Source organism: Schistocerca serialis, chromosome 3 (genome assembly GCF_023864345.2).
Source record: "Schistocerca serialis cubense isolate TAMUIC-IGC-003099 chromosome 3, iqSchSeri2.2, whole genome shotgun sequence".
In the NCBI taxonomy this organism is placed as follows: Eukaryota; Metazoa; Arthropoda; class Insecta; order Orthoptera; family Acrididae; genus Schistocerca; species Schistocerca serialis.
In genome coordinates this window covers 148,796,482-148,816,710 of record NC_064640.1, presented here as the reverse complement: position 1 = coordinate 148,816,710, position 20,229 = coordinate 148,796,482, and the positions used below count along the sequence as shown (strand labels likewise).

The window sequence follows — 20,229 nt, the reverse complement described above, 5'->3', positions numbered from 1 at the left end:
TTATTTTTTGTTGGCAATCAATTGCAAGAGACAACTTATAGTTTTTTTCTTATTTACTAGACAAACAGCACTGAACTAGTAACTGAAAAAGAATGGCTACAAATGTTAACAACATAATTATAATAATCTTCTTCCCTGAATAACAACACATGAAATACTTTTGAATAGTTGAAAATGTAACACAGAAACAATTTAATATTGTACACATTTGTTTCTATCTTGGTTCAGTTCAAGCCCAGTTTTTACTCATTTGCTGCACAGCATACAAAATACATAGGTTCTGTTAAATGAAATCATCAGTGTAATTAATTAAAAACAGTAATGTTTTGTATAAATTTTTATTAGGTGTAAAAAAAATAATTTTGTACTGAACAACACATCACATACATTCATAACACAGAAATTTACCTCTCTGAAGTATCATCAGCTATAACATGATGTACCTTAATGTACTGATGAACAAAATCCTTCAAGAGATCATCATCTGCAAAAGAATAGTAAATTTATTATATCATTGCTGCTAATTTATCATGCACAAATATTTCAAGTCACAAATCTGAATACAGCAGAGAGTAATGTTACAAATAATGAATCTGACTAAAAGTGACACCAAAATATTCATGGTTAAGAATATGGCAGATTCACAAGTGGATGCTTCAGGAGCCCAAAGGGAAAAGTGGATCTAAAATATCTCTGGATGAGATCCACAAGTCATCAACTCTCATACCATATCGTATCTCAACACTAGTTCTCAGTTCCTGGAAATTTTATCTGTCCTGTCTTTCATTATTTGTTCAGAATACTTTATTTTCAGCAAAACATTTTATGTCTGAGGAAAACAGAACTTTTAACAATGCTGTAGGTATTACTGCAGCTCCCACCTGCCTGATTATTGAGGGCTCCAAAGGTGCAATAAATCTTTTTTGAAGTATGTACTTCATTTTATAAAACATCCATATTGCTGTAACTAGTGTGTGCACTGCTGCATAGTTCGTGCATGAAGTTTGTGCTTGATACAGCCAGTAAAGGCCATCTGGCCTGCTAGTATGACAGCAGGTGCGTGTGCTGCCTGCTGACTGCACCCCCTGTTAGAACTAATGACTATACAGGATAGAGTGCAAGACTCCACCAGCCACTTGTGTGTTGTCTGTTGTATGTATTTCCTCTCTTATGTTTTTATGCTTTTCTATATAATAAAGTTAGTGTTCTTGGATTTGAATGGATATTTTTAGATTATGATGTAATTCAATTACACACACATCACTAATAACAAATGATGGATGATCATGTTTTTCACACAATGATGTAGAAAGCAAATAAAAACTGAATGTCCTAATGTGTCAACAGCAACTGAAAGACCAAACTGCACTTGTCTCTATCCCAGGCCCAAATGAGACAGGCAAGTGACAGTAAAAGCACATCAGAGGAAAATCCAATATGGGATATAACCTGTATACAGAATGAACCAGCCAAGACAGGCCATCCCAGATATTTCCAGAACAAGTAAATATATCAAGGTGCTGTTTTAGCTAAGTTATAGCAGACAATATGCCAAATTTTCTGTCAAATGCAAGCAAATTTTCTTGTTTGTTGCTACCAGAACTGTGACATTAACTTTTTTTTAAATGCAATGATATCCTTGAAAGAAGAATTAAATGACACAATGTGTGTGGAATTTGATCAGATAGTAACAATGTAAATCAATGCCCCACTGTCAGGAGAAGAGGTCCTGCTAACGTCTGTCGTACTGTACCAAATATAAGCAAACACGTAGCTCAGGTACAGTTACACGTCTGTTATTGAAAATATCATATCAAATGCTCAAAATGTTAAACTTGAAACCGACAGATGTGGCAAAGACAGACAGATCAGACGGTACTACACACTGAATTTCATCTGGACTTAGCACAAGCCTGTATTGGATGGTATTCTCTGCTTCAGAAGTTGTTGGTGTTCCCTTGTAGACTGCTTGCTTTGTTTCCCCACAGAGGTGTCAAGTAACATGAGCACACAGGGTATTTTGTTCCCTGAACAACAACGATCAATGGAAAGTCCTATCTTCCAGCACCACTTCCTCACTACATGTGTACCTTATTTACTGCATATCACAGGCACAGAAATTACGAGAGATGCATAGACAGTGCCACTGCTTACTCAAAGAACAAAAAAAGGTTGCCTTGCCTGAATTAACGAGTCACACTACACAAACAGGCAAATCTCGTCATACACGATAGTTACGTTCCACAGAATCGTCACGTATCGAATTCGTGTAAATTGAGTCATTTTATATGTAAGATGTGAGGTTAGGGTTTCATTCACTCACATATTAAGTACAAAGTAGCAATGTTTTTTAGCATTTTTACCAAAAATAACTGTCATCACTTTTCTGAAACACATTTTAATGCAACATTTCTACACTTAAAAATTTAACTCTGAAACACACAATAATACATTAACATCACTTTGATTACATTCATTTACATCCTAAATAGTCTTTGGGTCATATATATTGGAAGAATCTGATGGTGCTATAGTCAGTTCAGTTTTTGTGATGGATCTGATTACATGCAAATCCTCTGTTGCTGAAAGACTCTTGCTTGATGCTTGACATTCACTTGAAGTGCCACACTGTTTGGCAAAGAAATGTTTAATTTCAGCTCTGTAGTCTTCTTTGCCAGTTGATTATACAACTCTTTGTAACCTTTACAAGAATGTGCAACTTCTCCCTTCACTATTGTACTCGTTACTTCTTCAGGATCGTGTTCATCAAAAGTTTTTATTGCAGCAGCAATCATTCTTGAAAGCCTGTATCATTTCCTTCATTGTTAATTTTCTAACAGGCTGAAACTGCATAACTTTGGTTTCATCTTTATTACTGTTCTCACTGAAAACTGCCAATTCTTTGTTGCTCAGATCCTCAGAGTAAGAGTTTAGGGGGTCACATACATTCTCTTCATCAAGAACAGTGGATCCAATTTGCCATGCCATGTCTGCAGTTTCACTTGTTACAACTGTGATATCACTGATCATTTCATTTGGCTTCAGCTTGAATAACAGCTCCAGAGAGAGACATAAACTGTTGGTTGAGTTGCTCAACTCAATAGCTTAGCATTTCTTCCATTCTTCCGATTGTCTCTGAGTGAGATTTGGTCACTCTACTCACACATAAGTTAGTTGGAACGAGCAGTTTTTTGAATTGATTCCACATTGTCACAAACAGTTCTCGCAGTGGGTTCATTATGTCCCAAAGTGAGCTGAGTGTCAACAATGTGCTCACATTTTTAATGGCAATCCAACACTTCTGTCTTTGTTTCTGATGGATATGACATTTGTACATGCTACTTTCCTTGACAGGCACACTTTCTTTGCTTCTACCCGTCATTTTAAACACAGATGCTGTCAAGTGCAACTGCTCTACTGACCTGAACTAACAATTCATGTCTCAGCAGACACAACAGAGGACGCACAACGAGAGGCGCTAACACCACATTACTGTGCCAGTGTACTGTTAACAGATTGCAGCACTGGATTTGAAACTAAAATGACATATATGTGAAAATGTGGATAATGAATCTGTGTACAACAGGGTCTATCTGTATACACACACGCCAATGGCAGGTTATGAGTATGTCAAAAGCCACATCAAGTGGCATATTATGCTTGCTAATAGGGTGAAATTTAGACAAGTGGTGATCTTTGCATGGGAAGTGTTGGCATATCTGACAGCCCCTCTTTTCAATAAACATTACAGCAATGTACTATCCAAACAAGTGTATTCAATCATTTGCTTATAGTACCTCGCAAGTCACCTGTATTTTCAGCAAGATGTTGGGCCACACAATGATTCTTAAGTTGCACTTACATAGCCTACAAAATGCTTCAGTGATATAAGGGTGTTTTGTGTTGCTTCTCAGGTCAGTTCACCTCATTTTTGTTGAGCACATCCATGCCATATAAAAAGGCGTGTACACCTTTCACCCAGCTCTAGCCAATATCCACAAGTTTTGAGCAGTGGATGAGTGCTCATGGATCAGGGTTGTTCCTCAATGGTAGCTAATGAAGTCAATGGCATGAAGTGTGTCTACTATTTACAGGCATCAGTTTACAACTGTAAAGTGATATACAAAGAACTTCCATGGGAAGTAACCAAAGTTTCTCATACTATTGTTGCTTTCCCCTTATGTGACATTTATTTTAGAATGTTACAAAAATAAACAACTCCACTTTGTGTGAGTGAACAAAGAAATATGAATTTCCTGTGGAGCTGGAATTCATTCCCACCTACAGTCTCATTCGTGCACTCAGTGACTATCATCTCTTCTCACACCCATTGCTGGTTCTGGAGTGTCAATTGCCTGTGTGCCACATATTTTGCTGTTCCTACCAATGATTATACTCCGTTCATCATAAGAATAAACATGATACAAACAAACAGAAATGCGATGATTGGTCAGAAGCCGTAGCACACGTACAATGGTGGTGTTATGCTCTCAGAAGAAGGCCCTACTTATGTATTAGATATATTATTACTTAGTTACATTTGATGAAACTGTAAGATATTCTAATGTATTAACAGCCATCAATGTTTTTCTTAATCATGCCTTAGCTATGTAGTCTTTATATCAAAAATTGTCTACAGTCATAGTCACTGTATTGTCATGTTCTCATTGTCGCGCTGTTAACACACAGTATGAAAATGGCTGAGGCTGTTTCCTGTTTTGTAGTGAAACACGCATGGGGAACACTGTTAAAAAGTGCTGACAAATAGATTGTTCTAATGTTTTTCATAAATTTAAAGAAAAAATCGGTTTTGACTTTTCCAAAGGACTGTACTTGATGCATATTAGATACAGTCTCTTTTTTCGTTCAGTTTGAAATACCTACATCTCATAATTATAAAATTCATCATGATTTTTTATGGATGATGTGCATCATCTTGTTTCTAATTACATACTGCACGTGAAATTCCTGTTTTCATTCCAAATATAAATTCTTAATCATTGATATTTTATGAAAGATTATTAATAATGGTTGCTTAAATTAAGAAAATGTATCAATTTAATTTTTAGGGCAAAAATGAAAAACCAAATACTCTTTATTTGGACTATGTCCATTGTTTTATACCACAGGTGTAGTCTCACATGAACCAGAATAGTAAGTAATTTCAGAAACAATCATTTTCACAGCATCAAGCACACCATACAAATGTTGCATTTTTACATTTGCCACTGTACCATTACAATATGAACCCAACAGAACTGACCTGTAGTCAGGTTAAGGGATTTCTCACAAGAAATAACAAGACTGTTAAGCTGCCAGACATACTGGAAATAATGCACGCAGCTTTTTCACATGTCACTGCTGAATGCTAGCGGGACACAGAGTGGCACGTCATGAAAGAGGAGGAGAAAATGTGGTGCCTGGGTGACTTCGTGGATTCTGTTGTTGATCATCTTGTTATCAATGTAGCAGATGATAGTTCCAGAAATGAAATAAGTTTCTCGGAGTCAGATAAGGAAGGAGCTAAGAGAGTACCAGACGACTGACTATAATTATACCTCCAGTGGCTTCAGTATTCAACAGTGCGGTGAAATTCCTGAAGTTTGCTTTTACATCACATAGTTTGCTCAGAAAATTACCCTGTGTTTAAGTTAGGAATTTCCATCACTCTTTTTTGTAAGTAGAATAATATGTTAGGTGAGGATGAGAGCATTTAATGCTTTTCGTCTGGCCACCTAATAATTGTGCAGTAGTGTTGGGGTTTTGCTGAATATTATTTCATTCTCTTTAAAAATTAAATGACACTCGAAGCTATATTGTTTCTTTGCTCATCTTTTTTTACGTCTGGACTGCAACTGCTCACATTGTTGTAGGTTAGTTGGGCCAGCTGGCTACCCAATGCTGTCCAAGTTCAATGCGCCGGTAAAGCTATTGTCCCGCATTATCACTCAATCTATGTGCATGTAACACAGCATATAACATATCCTTATGATCGTACTCGACTGTACTGGACACAGATTGGCTTCTGCTCCATGTGAAACAAAATCCAATGAGCTTCAAGCAAATGCGGACGAATACATGGTGTAATGTTTACATCAGGTTTATTCTTATGATAAACAGAGTACACAAACTACGAGTTCATATACATTCCATTACATGCCCAATCCCACTGAAATTAGAACAACATCCTTTTCACTACAATATTTATCTATCAGAGGCAACAATATTTTTGATATCTTTGTATGACATGCAATGAATACAAAATCCTTTTTTGTTCAAAACAGAACAGTACAAAATATTTGTACACAACACTGTCAAAAGGTTAAATGTATGCATGTGTTCCACAGATCTAAAAATTTCCCTCTTTGTTTTCTTATTCACCAATTACTCATTTACATTTGTTAATTCCAAGTTTTCATAGTTCCCACTCTATGACCAGCAGTGCTAGATCATTAATACGCTTGAGTCCCTGGCATTCTGAAATGTGTTTCTGTTGTCCGAGTTCAGTGAAACTGCTGTTAACTAATGCATTGCTTACTGGTAGGGTGAGTATAATTGTCAATGCATTAATCAGGTTAGGAAACAATGACATCAAATTATTCTTACTCTCATAATGGATCTGACCCATGTACAATTCCATTACACAAATCTCTGTGTTATTTCATGGTCATCATCACCGTCATTAAAAATGTTACTTCCTTTTTAACTTGAAGGAAAGGATCTAAATTCAAGAATGATTTCAAAATTTCTTCTTCAGCCAAATCTCAATATTTAAAATGAAACTGCAGTATGGTATGATATGTTCAGAGATTTTAAAGACTTTTTTGATCTAAATTTCATGCAATATCAGCAGTTGCTTGATACACATGTATTTTGAACTGTTCTATAGTGTTTATAATAGATATAAATATAACAAGGAAAGTTCTATACACTGATGAGCCGAAACATTATGAAGCTGGTCTGATAACTTGTTTGTCTGTCTTTGGAATGAAATACATCAATGATTCTGTGTATCAGGGATCTGACAGTTTGTTGGTAGGTTTGTGGCATTAGATGTTTATACACAGGTCATGTAATTCGTATAAATAACGAGCTGCTGATTTGCGTACACGGTGGTGATTCCTGATAGCGGCCCAGCACAGTTCTGACTCCTAGACATGGACAATTATACTGCTGAAAGGTGATACTGCCATCGGGGAAGACATCAAGCATGAAGTGATGCCAATGGTTCGCACCTCTCGCTGTGTCTTCATTTATTACCACAGGTCCCATGCAAGTGCAGGAGAATGTCTCCCATACTGCTCCCACCAGCCTGCGTTCATGGTACTTTCTGCACATTTCGAACCATCGTTCACCTTGATGACAGTATTTGTGGAGATGACCTGTGACCTACAGTAGCAAAAATGTGATTCACCCAAAAAGCAGACATGTTTCCATTGATCGATGGTCAAATACTGATAGTCCAATGCCCACTGCTGCTGTAGCTGATGATGTCATTGGGTCAACATGTGATGGTCTGCTGCGGAGTTCTATGTTCGACAATGATGATGAATGGTGTGCTCCAAAACACTTGTGCAAGCACCAGTGTTGTACTCTTTCAGCAGAGATACCACAGGTCACCATCTATCCTACTTTATATAGCAGACAAGCAACAATGTGTTCTATGAAGAGTCCAAACCCCACATTCAGTGAAGAGTTGTGGACATCCAACCATCTAGCACCTAGTGGTAGTTTCACTGTCATCCTACCTCTTTCCACAGGTGCTCATGACAATACCACAGGTGCTCATGACAATAGCATATGAACATTTGACCAGATTCACCATTTTCAAGAAACTTGTTCACAGGCTCTGCATAATAATAATCTGCCCTTTATCAAAGACACATATCTCAATGGATTTCCCCATCTGCAGCCCATATCTTTGCTAGGGTGACCCCCCTCCATGTCTGCTCCAATTAAATACTTTTGTTACCCCATCATGTGCCCACAATGCCATCAGGCAGCATCCAATGTCACAGTGGGCAGTGGTCATAACGTTTCAGCTTATCAGTGTACATTAGGTGTATAGAAGGCCACTCACCAAATAGCAGAAATGCTGAGTTGTGAACAGGTACACACAAGAGAACGAGAACTTTGCTACTTTTTGAAAGACATCCTTTAAAGAGCTAGAGCACAAATATGTATGCGCATTCCCCTCCTCCAGCTTCAGAGGCAGATAGAGGGGGAAGCAGTAAGAGGGATTGATGACAGGCAGTTAGCAATTCAGAGACAGGCAGTAGGTGTGCAGGGTAGGAACACAGGAGGGAGGGGCAGGAGGTGCACAGGCCAGGGGTGCTACATATGGGCATGATAAAAATGTTGTGTGTGACATGGTTTGGGAGGATATGACAGGACCGAGAATGGGGAAACTGTTTGGTGGGGGTGTGGACAGTGGTTTAGCAGAGATTGAGACCAGAAGTATTGTAGAAACAATGAATGTGTTGCAAGACTAACTTCCATCTACATAGTTTAAAAAAACTGGAGCTGGAGGAAGGGCACAGGTTGTACAGCAGCCACTGAACTCTAGCATGTTGTGCTCAGTAGTTTGTTGTGTCACTGGATGGTTCAAATAGCTCTGAGCACTATGGGACTTAACATCTGTGGTCATCAGTCCCCTAGAACTTAGAACTACTTAAACCTAACTAACCTAAGGACATCACACACATCCATGTCCGAGGCAGGATTCGAACCTGCGACCGTAGCAGTCGCGCGGTTCCGGACTGCGCGCCCAGAACCGCTAGACCACCGCAGCTGGCAACACTGGATGGGCAACACTGTTCTTAGCCACTGTTTGGCAGTGGCCATTAATTCTGGTGGACAGGTGGTCGGTGATAATTCACAGAAATTGCAAAAGTGCTGGTATATGACATAGCTGCTTTCTTGTGTGGCCCTCACTCTCATGGGATAAGATAGCTCATGACAGGACTTGTGTAGGATGTACTGGGTGGGTGGATTGATCAAGTCTTGCATCTGGGTCTTCAACAGTAATATGAACCCTATGGTAAGGGAATGCGGGTGGTATAGGGGATGGATCAGAATGTTGTGTAGGTTAGATGGGTGACAGAATATTACTGTAGGAGGGATGGGAAGGATCATGGGTAGGATGTCCCTTATTTCTGGGCATGATGATACATAGTCAAACCTGGGCAAAGGACATGGTTCAGCTGCTGCAGTCCAGGGTCGTATTAGATGACTGGAAGATGGGGGGAGGGGGAGGGGCACTCCTTTGCAGCTCATTCTTGGTGTGGCACATAATTTCTGAATATGGATTAGGTTTGGGGCTAGTGCCTGTCTGTGACAAGGGAACTCATCACTAGAAGATGCACTAATCATGAGTGGCCAGACTTTATGGGAGTGATTTTTTGGTGTGGAAGGGCTGACAACTGTCAGAATCTGAGTACTGGTTTTGATTAGTGGGCTTAACACAGACAGAGGTATGGCTGGAGCCATCAGAGAAGTGGAGGTCATTGTTAAGGAAGGTGACACATTGGGTTGAAGAGTAGGTGGGAGAGAAGGTACTCAAGTTGTGAGGGAATGAGGATAGCATGTCTAGGTCCCGAGTCCAAATAATGAAGGTACCATCAATGAATCTGAACCAGAGATGGGATCTGGGGTTTTAGAAGATTGGAAAGATTTCCTGTAGATGGCCCACAAACAGGTTGGCTTAGGTAGGTGCCCATGGCTTTGCTGTGAATTTTAGTTCTGTGTGATAATGTAATTGATATGGTGCATAAGGAATGAATTCCTCTCAAAGGAGAAGTAGTTGTGTATGTCGATGTGACTGGTATGGTGTATAAGGAATGAGTTAGTGGGCTTGGTGTCAGAATGACACTGGGAGAGGTAATGTTCAATAGCAACAAGGCCACAGACATGAGGGATGCTGGTGTTAAGGGAGGTGACATGAACAGTGATTCAGATGGTACTGGAGTGTGGATGGTTGAGAGTCAGTTGCGTGTATCTTTGATATGAGTGGATAGGCTGTAAGCAACAGTTTGGAGCTGCTGGTCAGTAAGAGTGGAGACTCTTTTGGTGGGAACACAATAACCAGCTACTGTAGGGTGTCCAAGATTGTTGGGTTTGTACCACCCTCCTATGTCAATCTGTTCATGGGACATCTAGAGGATACCTTTCTAGCCTCCCAAACCTCCTTGTCTGGTTCAGGTTCATTAATGGTATCATGTTTATCTGGATCCAGGGCCCAGACAGTATCTTTTTTCTTCCACAGCCTCAACACCTTCTCTCCTATTCTTTTCAACTGGTCCTCCTCAGCCCAATGTACCACATTCCTGGACATTAACTGTAACCTCTCTGATGGCTCCATCCATACCTCTGACCATATTAAGCTCACTAACCACCAACAGAACTTGAATTTTGACAACTTTCATCTCTTCCACATCAAAAACTCACTCCCATATAGGCTGGTCACTCATGGACTGTGTACCTGCCATGATGAGAATTCCCTTGCCCAGTATGCCGAAGGTCTCACATAGGCCTTCACAGACTGACACTAACCCCACCCTCTCCCAAACCTAATCCACAAACAGTTTTCCTGCACCATATCCTCACACAGCCGTAATCCTCCCACCATCCCCAAGCATTAGCTGCAAAGGAGTGTTCCGCTCACCACCCAGCACCACCTCAAACTGCAGCAACTGAACCATGTCTTTTGTCAAGGCTTTGATTATCTATTGTCATGCCCAGAATGAAGGGCATCCTACCCATGATCCTTCCTATCCCTCCTAAAGCAGTACTCTATCACCCAGCCAACCTGCACATCATCTTGGTCCATTGCTATGCCACTCCCAACTACTTGCCACAGGCATCATATCCCTATCTGCAGGACCTGCCAGGTCCACCCAACTAGTACATTCTACTCCAGTTTTGTCACAGGAGTATCCTACACCATTAGGGCCAAAGCCACCTGTGAAAGCAGCAATGTCATGTACCAGTTTTGTTGCGATTTCTGCCAAGTATTTTATTTTGGCATGACCATCAACCATCAGTCCACATGAATGAATGGCCTCTGCCAAACTGTGGCCAAGACATGCTTCACAAGCACTGCCATCTGGATCCTTCTATCCAGCACCGTTTACATTTCTATTATGCTTATTCTTCTTTGTACAACTGGAAATACAGTCTCCATATTTAGGTTTGTAGCTGAGCCATTTCTTACGTACTTATAAAAATGCCTCTTCAGATCTGGCTCTAGTTAGGAATTTAACAAGCTCACTCAAAATATTAAGCTTTTCATTTATGCAGAAGTGTAAAATTTAAAAAAAAATTACTTACAACACTAATTAAGCAATGTGGCTCTGTATAACGACTGAGCAAACTAACTTACAAGATGATATCTAATATAACAAACACTGAGCAGCAATGCTGCTGGAGTGAGCTTTGCCTACAGTATTTACTTCATAACATTTGAAGAAAATAAAGTACGGACAGCTTCATTTCTGGATTAGGGAAGTACCATGCCACGAAATAACTTTATTTGAATGTTCATATTGTTTCCTCAATAATTTAGCCAGAACTGAGCTAGTGTTTGACATGCTATCAACAACATATTAAATGCAAATGAGAAACAGGTATGGGAAATGGGGCGGCACGGAGGAGGGGACGGAAGATGAGATGACAGGAGAGGAGTAGACATACGAGTTGAACAGCAATGAGTTACTTATATAATAAAAATATAATAAAAAAATTTGACCTGGAAATACAGCTGATTTTTCATTTTGGTTTTTCATCATACTACTTATATTTACCTTAAAGTATGTTTTAAACAGTTTTCAGTTCAATTTTAGTTGACAGCATATAAATAAATGAATGAATAAAAACTCTATGTTAGGAAGATTAACACTACTACAAGACAAAATACACCTACCTACAGTCGTGTGTTCCTCCATGTATTTATGAGCCAGATTTCGGGCTATGAGCTTGAAGAGGTTTCTTGAAGTTATCTGATTTTGTTCATAGTAGGGCATTAAATTTTTCACTATCTTTTGTGCAACTTCAGCTTTCTCACGCATTTTTTTGACATCCTTATGAGCAGAATGATGTTCACCTTTTCTGTAAGGACTGCATGATGGCTTTCCTTTAGTTACAGTGCACCCTAATGTGCTACCCTTAGAACTTAGTTTTACTTCAGTTTTCATTTTGTTGTAGGTATCTTTTAAGCATTCCTGGTATGGTGATGGCACAGTTTCTTTGGTCTCAGTTTCACTCTTACCAGTTACATTTGCTGTATCTCTGATCTTGGTGTAAAGATCAGTGTTTCTCCAATTCAAAATTTTCTCATCTTTTACAGAAGCAATAACCTGAGTTTGAGAATGCAAGATAGGAACTACTACATTTTTTTCAGCTTCATTATGTACATTTTGCCTTACAATGGAACTCAGGTTGGCAGGTGAAGTTCTTCCTGTTTGTACAGCACAGACTTTAATTTCATTCCATTTGGTTTCAGGAATCAAATTCTTTTCAGATAAAACGTCTGATATTCTCTGCTTGTTACTCGATGTTAATCCATTCTCTTCGCTTATGTCAGGTGTTATCTTTCTCATGCCAGTATCGAAACTGATCTGCGGAATTTGATTATCTTCTTGAGTATTAATTTTGGTATCACTTTGAGGAGAGGGCACTGATGATTTTGTATCAGTCTCATTGCCTGAACTACATCCATCATCATTAGGCAATGAAACAGTGTTTGCTTCTAAGTTTTGCGAAATGTCACTACCTACTACTGCTTCATCTGTTGAGATTTTAGTCTCATCCTGCAGGGTACAAACAATTTTATTTTCTAAAGGTTTATCACTGTCAGAACTAAGAGAACCACTGTTTGTTGAGTCACATTTGAGTTCAGTATTACAGAGCTCCTTTCCTGTTTCACTGCCCATATCTGACACAGAAGTTTCATCCTTTATTATGGTCTTAATCTGTTCATTTTCTGCATTTCCTCCACTGCAAAGAGGCAGAATTATGTTCTCCTTACTGTCTGCACTAAAAGCTGATCCAATGGAGTCCTTTTTTGTAGTGTTTAAAGTGTCCTTACTATCTTGCTCTTTCACAACTGGACTGTTTGAGTGAGATCTATGTTGGTCAGATGAAGGTACATACTTTTTGTCAGCTGCATCTAAAGATTCTTCTGAATCTTTCCCTGGTGATTCAAAGGACAGTGATCCTTCATTAGAAAAGACTGTACGTTCAGAATCAGGGTAGCTTGAGTCTCTGTCCTTGCATTTACTTCCAGATCCAGAGAACGATATACTAATGTCTGAATCTGCAACAGTATTTGAACTGTTACTCCCATGAGAGTATTCTTTTGGCATGTCTTTTTGTATAGTTAACTTTGAAAAATCTTGAAAATATGATTTTATACTTGGCTGTTGGCGAGATTTGTCATCTCTTGCAGTAGAACTTGAAGTTTTATAGTTTGCAGTATGTGCAATACGTTTTGCATTTTTATAAGCAGATAATAATTTTGATGCTTGAACAAATGATGCAAGTGCTGTTGTTGGGCTGGTGTCTGGGTCAAATGTATTCTGTCCATCCTGTCTTTTGGGAGTATGTTTGTTGCCAGCAAAGGCCTTAACAGTTTTATGTAGTGACAGTGCAGCGGTTTCCTTTTTTATCTGAGATATCTGAAATGGAGAAATATTTTATTAACTCACACAAAAAGTAATAACCCCCGTCAAAACTGTTCATCTGTATGCATAAAATATATCAATGATGTCAGCAGATAAAACATAAAAATATTCCAAAGATATACTTAATTTAACAATTATATCACTTGAGTAGTGTGGTTCAAGGAATTAGTCCTAAGTACAGACATTTATCTTGTACCATATACTGCTTGGAAAATATTATTTCCAATAATATAGGAAAAAGTTAAACAGGACATACAGTAACAACAATAGTTTTATGGATACAATTACACCTCGTATTTAGTGTAAGTATTCATGCAGCAATAATTTGCGGTGTTTAACATTATAGCTGAAACAATAATACAGCTGCTGAACTGTCTTGAAGTTGAAAGATGCAGTCAAGTAGGTACCAAGATCTGGAGCTAAAACAATAGTAAATACGAAAGAGGTGTGTCTACAATCAGAGCCATTTAAAAAAATTTTAACTGTAAACATACAAAGGAACCTATTGAATATCTCACAAAAATTAATTTAGTTCAAGGGCTGGTTTTTATAGTAAAATCTATTAATATTCTTCACCCCAAAATACATCGCTCCTGTAGAGACGTTAAAGATAAAACTAGGCTGCATAGAAGTATACAAGCAAATATTCTATCCACACTCCATACAAAATGAAATGGGAAGAATCTCTAATACAGGGTACAATAAAAATCATCCTCAGTCATGCACTTTACAGCAGTTTGCAGAGTATAAAACTTATATATTTAATTTAAAAGTGACTGGTAGGCTGTGGATAATAACACAGAAGCCTGCAGAGAGGGACTAGTTCTTAACTACTATCACTCTGAACTAGCTTTGGCATCAAAATGTGACAGAACATAGATCAAATAAGTATGTTACACAGATCAAAAGAACACACTGGTTTGAATACCAAGGTGAGTCATGTTGGTGCTGTCTAAGTGCTTAAAAGAAATTAATTTGACATTACTATCATGGAGCATTCAATTCTGTGAAATAATAAGTGGCACAGAATTAACATCCTGAAAGATGCTGAATGCAACAGTGAAAAAAAAGTGTCCCAAAATTAAACAGCTCATGTTGACATCCAAAAAGGTGAGTCTATAAAACACCATACAGTTACTAAATACCACAAAACTGAAGGCACTGTAGTATTGGGCAGATGGTACACACTGTTGACCAACAATGTGAGGAAAGGAATGTGAGAGAGTACTGTGTCCACACCATCCAGAGGAATCAGTCTTAGTGGAACATGCAGCTTGTTGCAAACAAGTGCTATGTTCATTTGTGGCCTGGGAAATGAATGCTGGCCATTAAATGGGGTGGACAGACAGTGGTATGCAGCACAGGAGAAGAGCAGAAAGAGTATTACTTCATGAGCAGAATCATGTGCTAGTTTTGTTACCTAGAGTACGAGTTAAACCATTCATTGAGTTGTGACAGTAATGATAATTTTGTATTTTCCTGTTAATGATAAAAGGTGTAATGTCTGGTGTAGAAACTTCACAGTGAAGGAAGACATCAAACCATCACTTTACAATATATTCATGCCAAAATTCATACCTGTCTGTGGTACCTGATGGGGTCTGAGGAGGTTTAGTATGTTTCAAAAAATTAGATATTGTGAAAAAGGTTAACTACCAGTGATATTACTATACTTTCTATGTAAATTATCAGCAACTCTAAAATTAAAGGAAACTTTTTTAATTTATCTGACATGTAAGTCACCATAAAATGGGGGCAGAGAAACTAAATGTTATCTACATTTTGACAATATTTTCATGTTGTTGTTGTCTTCAGTCCTGAGACTGGTTTGATGCAGCTCTCCATACTACTCTATCCTGTGCAAGCTTCTTCATCTCCCAGTACTTACTGCAACCTACATCCTTCTGAATCTGCTTAGTGTATTGATCTCTTGGTCTCCCTCTACGATTTTTACCTTCCACGCTGCCCTCCAATGCTAAATTTGTGATCCCTTGATGCCTCAGAACATGTCCTACCAACCGGTCCCTTCTTCTTGTCAAGTTGTGCCACAAACTCCTCTTCTCCCCAATCCTATTCAATACCTCCTCATTAGTTATGTGATCTACCCATCTAATCTTCAGTATTCTTCTGTAGCACCACATTTCGAAAGCTTCTATTCTCTTCTTGTCCAAACTATTAATTATCCATGTTTCACTTCCATACATGGCTACACTCCATACAAGTACTTTCAGAGACGACTTCCTGACACTTAAATCTATACTCGATGTTAACAAATTTCTCTTCTTCAGAAACACTTTCCTTGCCATTGCCAGTCTACATTTTATATCCTCTCTACTTCGACCATCATCAGTTATTTTACTCCCTAAATAGCAAAACTCCTTTACTACTTTAAGTGTCTCATTTCTTAATCTAATTCCCTCAGCATCACCAGACTTAATTTGACTACATTCTATTATCCTCGTTTTGCTTTTGTTGATGTTCATCTTATATCCTCCTTTCAAGATGCTGTCCATTCCATTCAGCTGCTCTTCCAAGTCCTTTGCTGTCTCTGACAGAATTACAATGTCATCGGCGAACCTCAACGTTTTTATTTCTTCTCCATGGTCTTTAATACCTACTCTGAATTTTTCTTTTGTTTCCTTTACTGCTTGCTCAATATACAGATTGAATAACATCGGGGAGAGACTACAAACCTGTCTCACTCCCTTCCCAACCACTGCTTCCCTTTCATGCCCCTCGACTCTTATAACTGCCATCTGGTTTCTGTACAAATTGTAAATAGCCTTTCGCTCCCTGTATTTTACCCCTGCCACCTTTAGAATTTGAAAGAGAATATTCCAGTCAACATTGTCAAAAGCTTTCTCTAAGTCTACAAATGCTAGAAATGTAGGTTTGCCTTTTCTTAATCTAGCTTCTAAGATAAGCCGTTGGGTCAGTATTGCCTCACGTGTTCCAACATTTCTACGGAATCCAAACTGATCTTCCCCAAGGTCGGCTTCTACCAGTTTTTCCATTCGTCTGTAAAGAATTCACGTTAGTATTTTGCAGCCGTGACTTATTAAACTGAAAGTTTGGTAATTTTCACATCTGTCAACATCTGCTTTCTTTGGGATTGGAATTATTATGTTCTTCTTGAAGTCTGACGGTATTTCGCCTGTCTCATACATTTTGCTCACCAGATGGTAGAGTTTTGTCAGGACTAGCTCTCCCAAGGCTGTAAGTAGTTCTAATGGAATGTTGTCTACTCCCAGGGCCCTGTTTCGACTTAGGTCTTTCAGTGCTCCGTCAAACTCTTCACACAGCATCATATCTCGCATTTCATCTTCAACTACATCCTCTTCCATTTCCATAATATTGCCATCAAGTACATCGTCGTTGTACAGACCCTCTATATACTCCTTCCACCTTTCTGCTTTCCCTTCTTTGCTTAGAAAGTGGGTTTCCATCTGAGCTCTTTATATTCATACAAGAGGTTCCCTTTTCTCCAAAGCTCTCTTTAATTTTCCTGTAGGCAGTATCTATCTTACCCCTAGTGAGATAAGCCTCTACATCCTTACATTTGTCCTCTAGCCATCCCCGCTTAACCATTTTGCACTTCCTGTCGATCTCATTTTTGAGACGTTTGTATTCCTTTTTGCCTGCTTCATTTATTGCATTTTTATATTTTCTCCTTTCATCAATTAAATTCAATATTTCTTCTGTTACCCAAGGATTTCTACTAGACCTTATCTTTTTACCTACTTGATTCTCTGCTGCCTTCACTACTTCATCCCTCAGAGCTACCCATTCTTCTTCTACTGTATTTCTTTCCCCCATTCCTGTCAATTGTTCCCTTATGCTCTCCCTGAAACTCTGTACAACCTCTGGTTCTTTCAGTTTATCCAGGTCCCATCTTAAATTCCCACCTTTTTGCAGTTTCTTCAGCTTTAATCTACAGTTCATAACCAATAGATTGTGGTCAGAGTCCACATCTGCTCCTGGAAATGTCTTACAATTTAAAACCTGGTTAATAAATCTCTGTCTTACCATTATATAATCAATCTGACACCTTCTAGTATCTCCAGGATTCTTCCAGGTATATAACCTTCTTCTATGATTCTTGAACGAAGTGTTAGCTATGATTAAGTTATGCTCTGTGCAAAATTCTACCAGACGGCTTCCTCTTTCATTTCTCTCCCCCAATCCATATTCACCCACTATGTTTCCTTCTCTACCTTTTTCTGCTCTCGAATTCCAGTCACCCATGACTATTAAATTTTCGTCTCCCTTCACTACCTAAATAACTTCTTTTATCTATTCACACATTTCATCAATTTCTTCATCATCTGCAGAACTAGTTGGCATATAAACTTGTACTACTGTATTAGGCATGGGCTTCGTGTCTATCTTGGCCACAATAATGCGTTCACTATGCTGTTTGTAGTAGCTTACCCGCACTCCTATTTTTTTATTCATTATTAAACCTACTCCTGCATTACCCCTATTTGATTTTGTATCTATAACCCTATATTCACCTGACCAAAAGTCTTGTTCCTCCTGCCACCGAACTTCACTAATTCCCACTATATCTAACTTCAACCTATCCATTTCCCTTTTTAAATTTTCTAACCTACCTGCCCAATTAAGAGATCTGACATTTCACGCTCCGATCCATAGAACGCCAGTTTGCTTTCTCCTGATAACGACGTCCTCTTGAGTAGTCCCCGCCCGGAGATCCGAATGGGGGACTATTTTACCTCTGGAATATTTTACCCAAGAGGACGCCATCATTTAACCATACAGTAAAGCTGCATGTCCTCGGGAAAAATTACGGCTGTAGTTTCCCCTTGCTTTCAGCCGTTCGCAGTACCAGCACAGCAAGGCCGTTTTGGTTAGTGTTGCAAGGCCAGATCAGTCAATCATCCAGACTGTTGCCCCTGCAATTACTGAAAAGGCTGCTGCCCCTTTTCAGGAACCACACATTTGTCTAGCGTCTCAACAGATACCCCTCCGTTATGGTTGCACCTACGGTATGGCCATCTGTATCGCTGAGGCACGCAAGCCTCCCCACCAACGGCAAGGTCCATGGTTCATGGGGGTAGGAATATTTTCATAATGAAAATATATATGTGTCTTCAGGACACATTAAATGTCTTAGTTTCATCAACTGAGGAATTTCAAATGTGTAGTCTCATCCGCTCAACTGTAGATACAAAATTGTCCTGAGATTTGTTTAGCATTGGATGAATCTACCAATTCTTCTGCCAGTTGGTAGCAGTCTCATAATTGCAGAATAATTCTGTGCTTTATTCAATAAAGTACACTACAAATAATCTGATAATGTTGCATTTTTACTAGAGAGTGATGATAATTATGGTTTGAGCGAAACGATTCTCACCTCTTGGAATACATATAGTGCAGGATGTAAGGTTAGTTATATTGTGACATAACGATATGCAGTGCGGTAGTGGCTGCAAAAAGTTGCGAAGGCAGTAAATTAACTGGCAAATAATAGATTTATTTTGGATAATGAAAACAAATCAAAAGCATTATGGCTGGTCATCAAAATTGAAACAGGTGCCATAGATAGAGGCCATGATCCTCAAGATAGAGGATAAAACTATTATAAATCCTGCTCAAATTTCTGAATTATTAAATGAATTCTTTACAAATGCAAACAAATCAAACATCAATGTAGAAGATTACCCAGATTACGGTAAATTTCTTCAACAGTGAGCAATTTGAAGATGAACTTTTCAGTAAATTTACCAAAACTACTGTAAAAGATATAGAAAATGTGATACTATCACTAAAAAGTAAAACATCCACAGGATGGGATGGGATACGAATGAAAGTGTCAAAAACAGTCCCTAAAATAATTGCACAGCAACTATCTACAATAGTTAACCAGTCCCTTAAAAAAGGTTATTTCCCAGACACACGTAAGTACACACTAGTACGCTCAAAAAATCAGTATCGATTTCAAAAAGATAAAACCACAATATCTGCTATAAACCAGTTTGTAGATAAAATTAGCTGCTCTCTAGGCAACTCACTGCATGCCATAGGAATTTTTTTGTGACCTATCAAAGGCCTTTGATAGTGTGAACCACTCCTTGCTACACTGTAAACTGGAAAATTATGGAATTAGGAGCATGGTATTAGAATGGATTAAGTCCTATGTAACCAACCAAAGACAAAAAGTGATTATATCATCAAAGAGAGGACCATATAGATCAAAATGGAAAACTATTTCACATGGAGTACCCCAAGGTTCTGTCTTAGGTACTTTTTTTTTTTTTTTTTTTTTTACGTAAATGATCTACCACTTAATATTGAGTGTCATTCAATTTTATCTGCAGATGGCACATCTGTAATCATTGAAAGTAACAGTACTGACCATTACCCAAATTGTATTAAATACACTAGCAAAATTAGATACCTGGTTTGATTTAAATGGGTTACAATTAAACATGGAAAAACACTCAGTTAAAGCAGTTTAAAACAAAACAAGCAAAATTAAATGATATTCAGGTCAGTCACAGAAACCAGGATTTTCGGAAGCTGTTGT

The 20,229-nt window shown here is 38.5% G+C and overlaps 1 protein-coding gene across 1 annotated transcript in view; it reads right to left on the bottom strand.

Moving 5' to 3' along the window:
• Positions 1-322: 322 nt before the first annotated feature.
• Positions 323-20,229, bottom strand: part of LOC126469858 (ATP-dependent DNA helicase Q5-like) — a 305,319-nt gene continuing 285,412 nt past the window's right edge. The window contains exons 12-13 of the mRNA XM_050097166.1: positions 11,921-13,673; positions 323-484 (exon numbers count right to left, since the gene is read on the bottom strand). Coding sequence (XP_049953123.1) covers positions 405-484; positions 11,921-13,673 — 1,833 coding nt within the window. The 3' untranslated portion in view covers positions 323-404. The remainder of the gene's footprint in view (positions 485-11,920; positions 13,674-20,229) is intronic.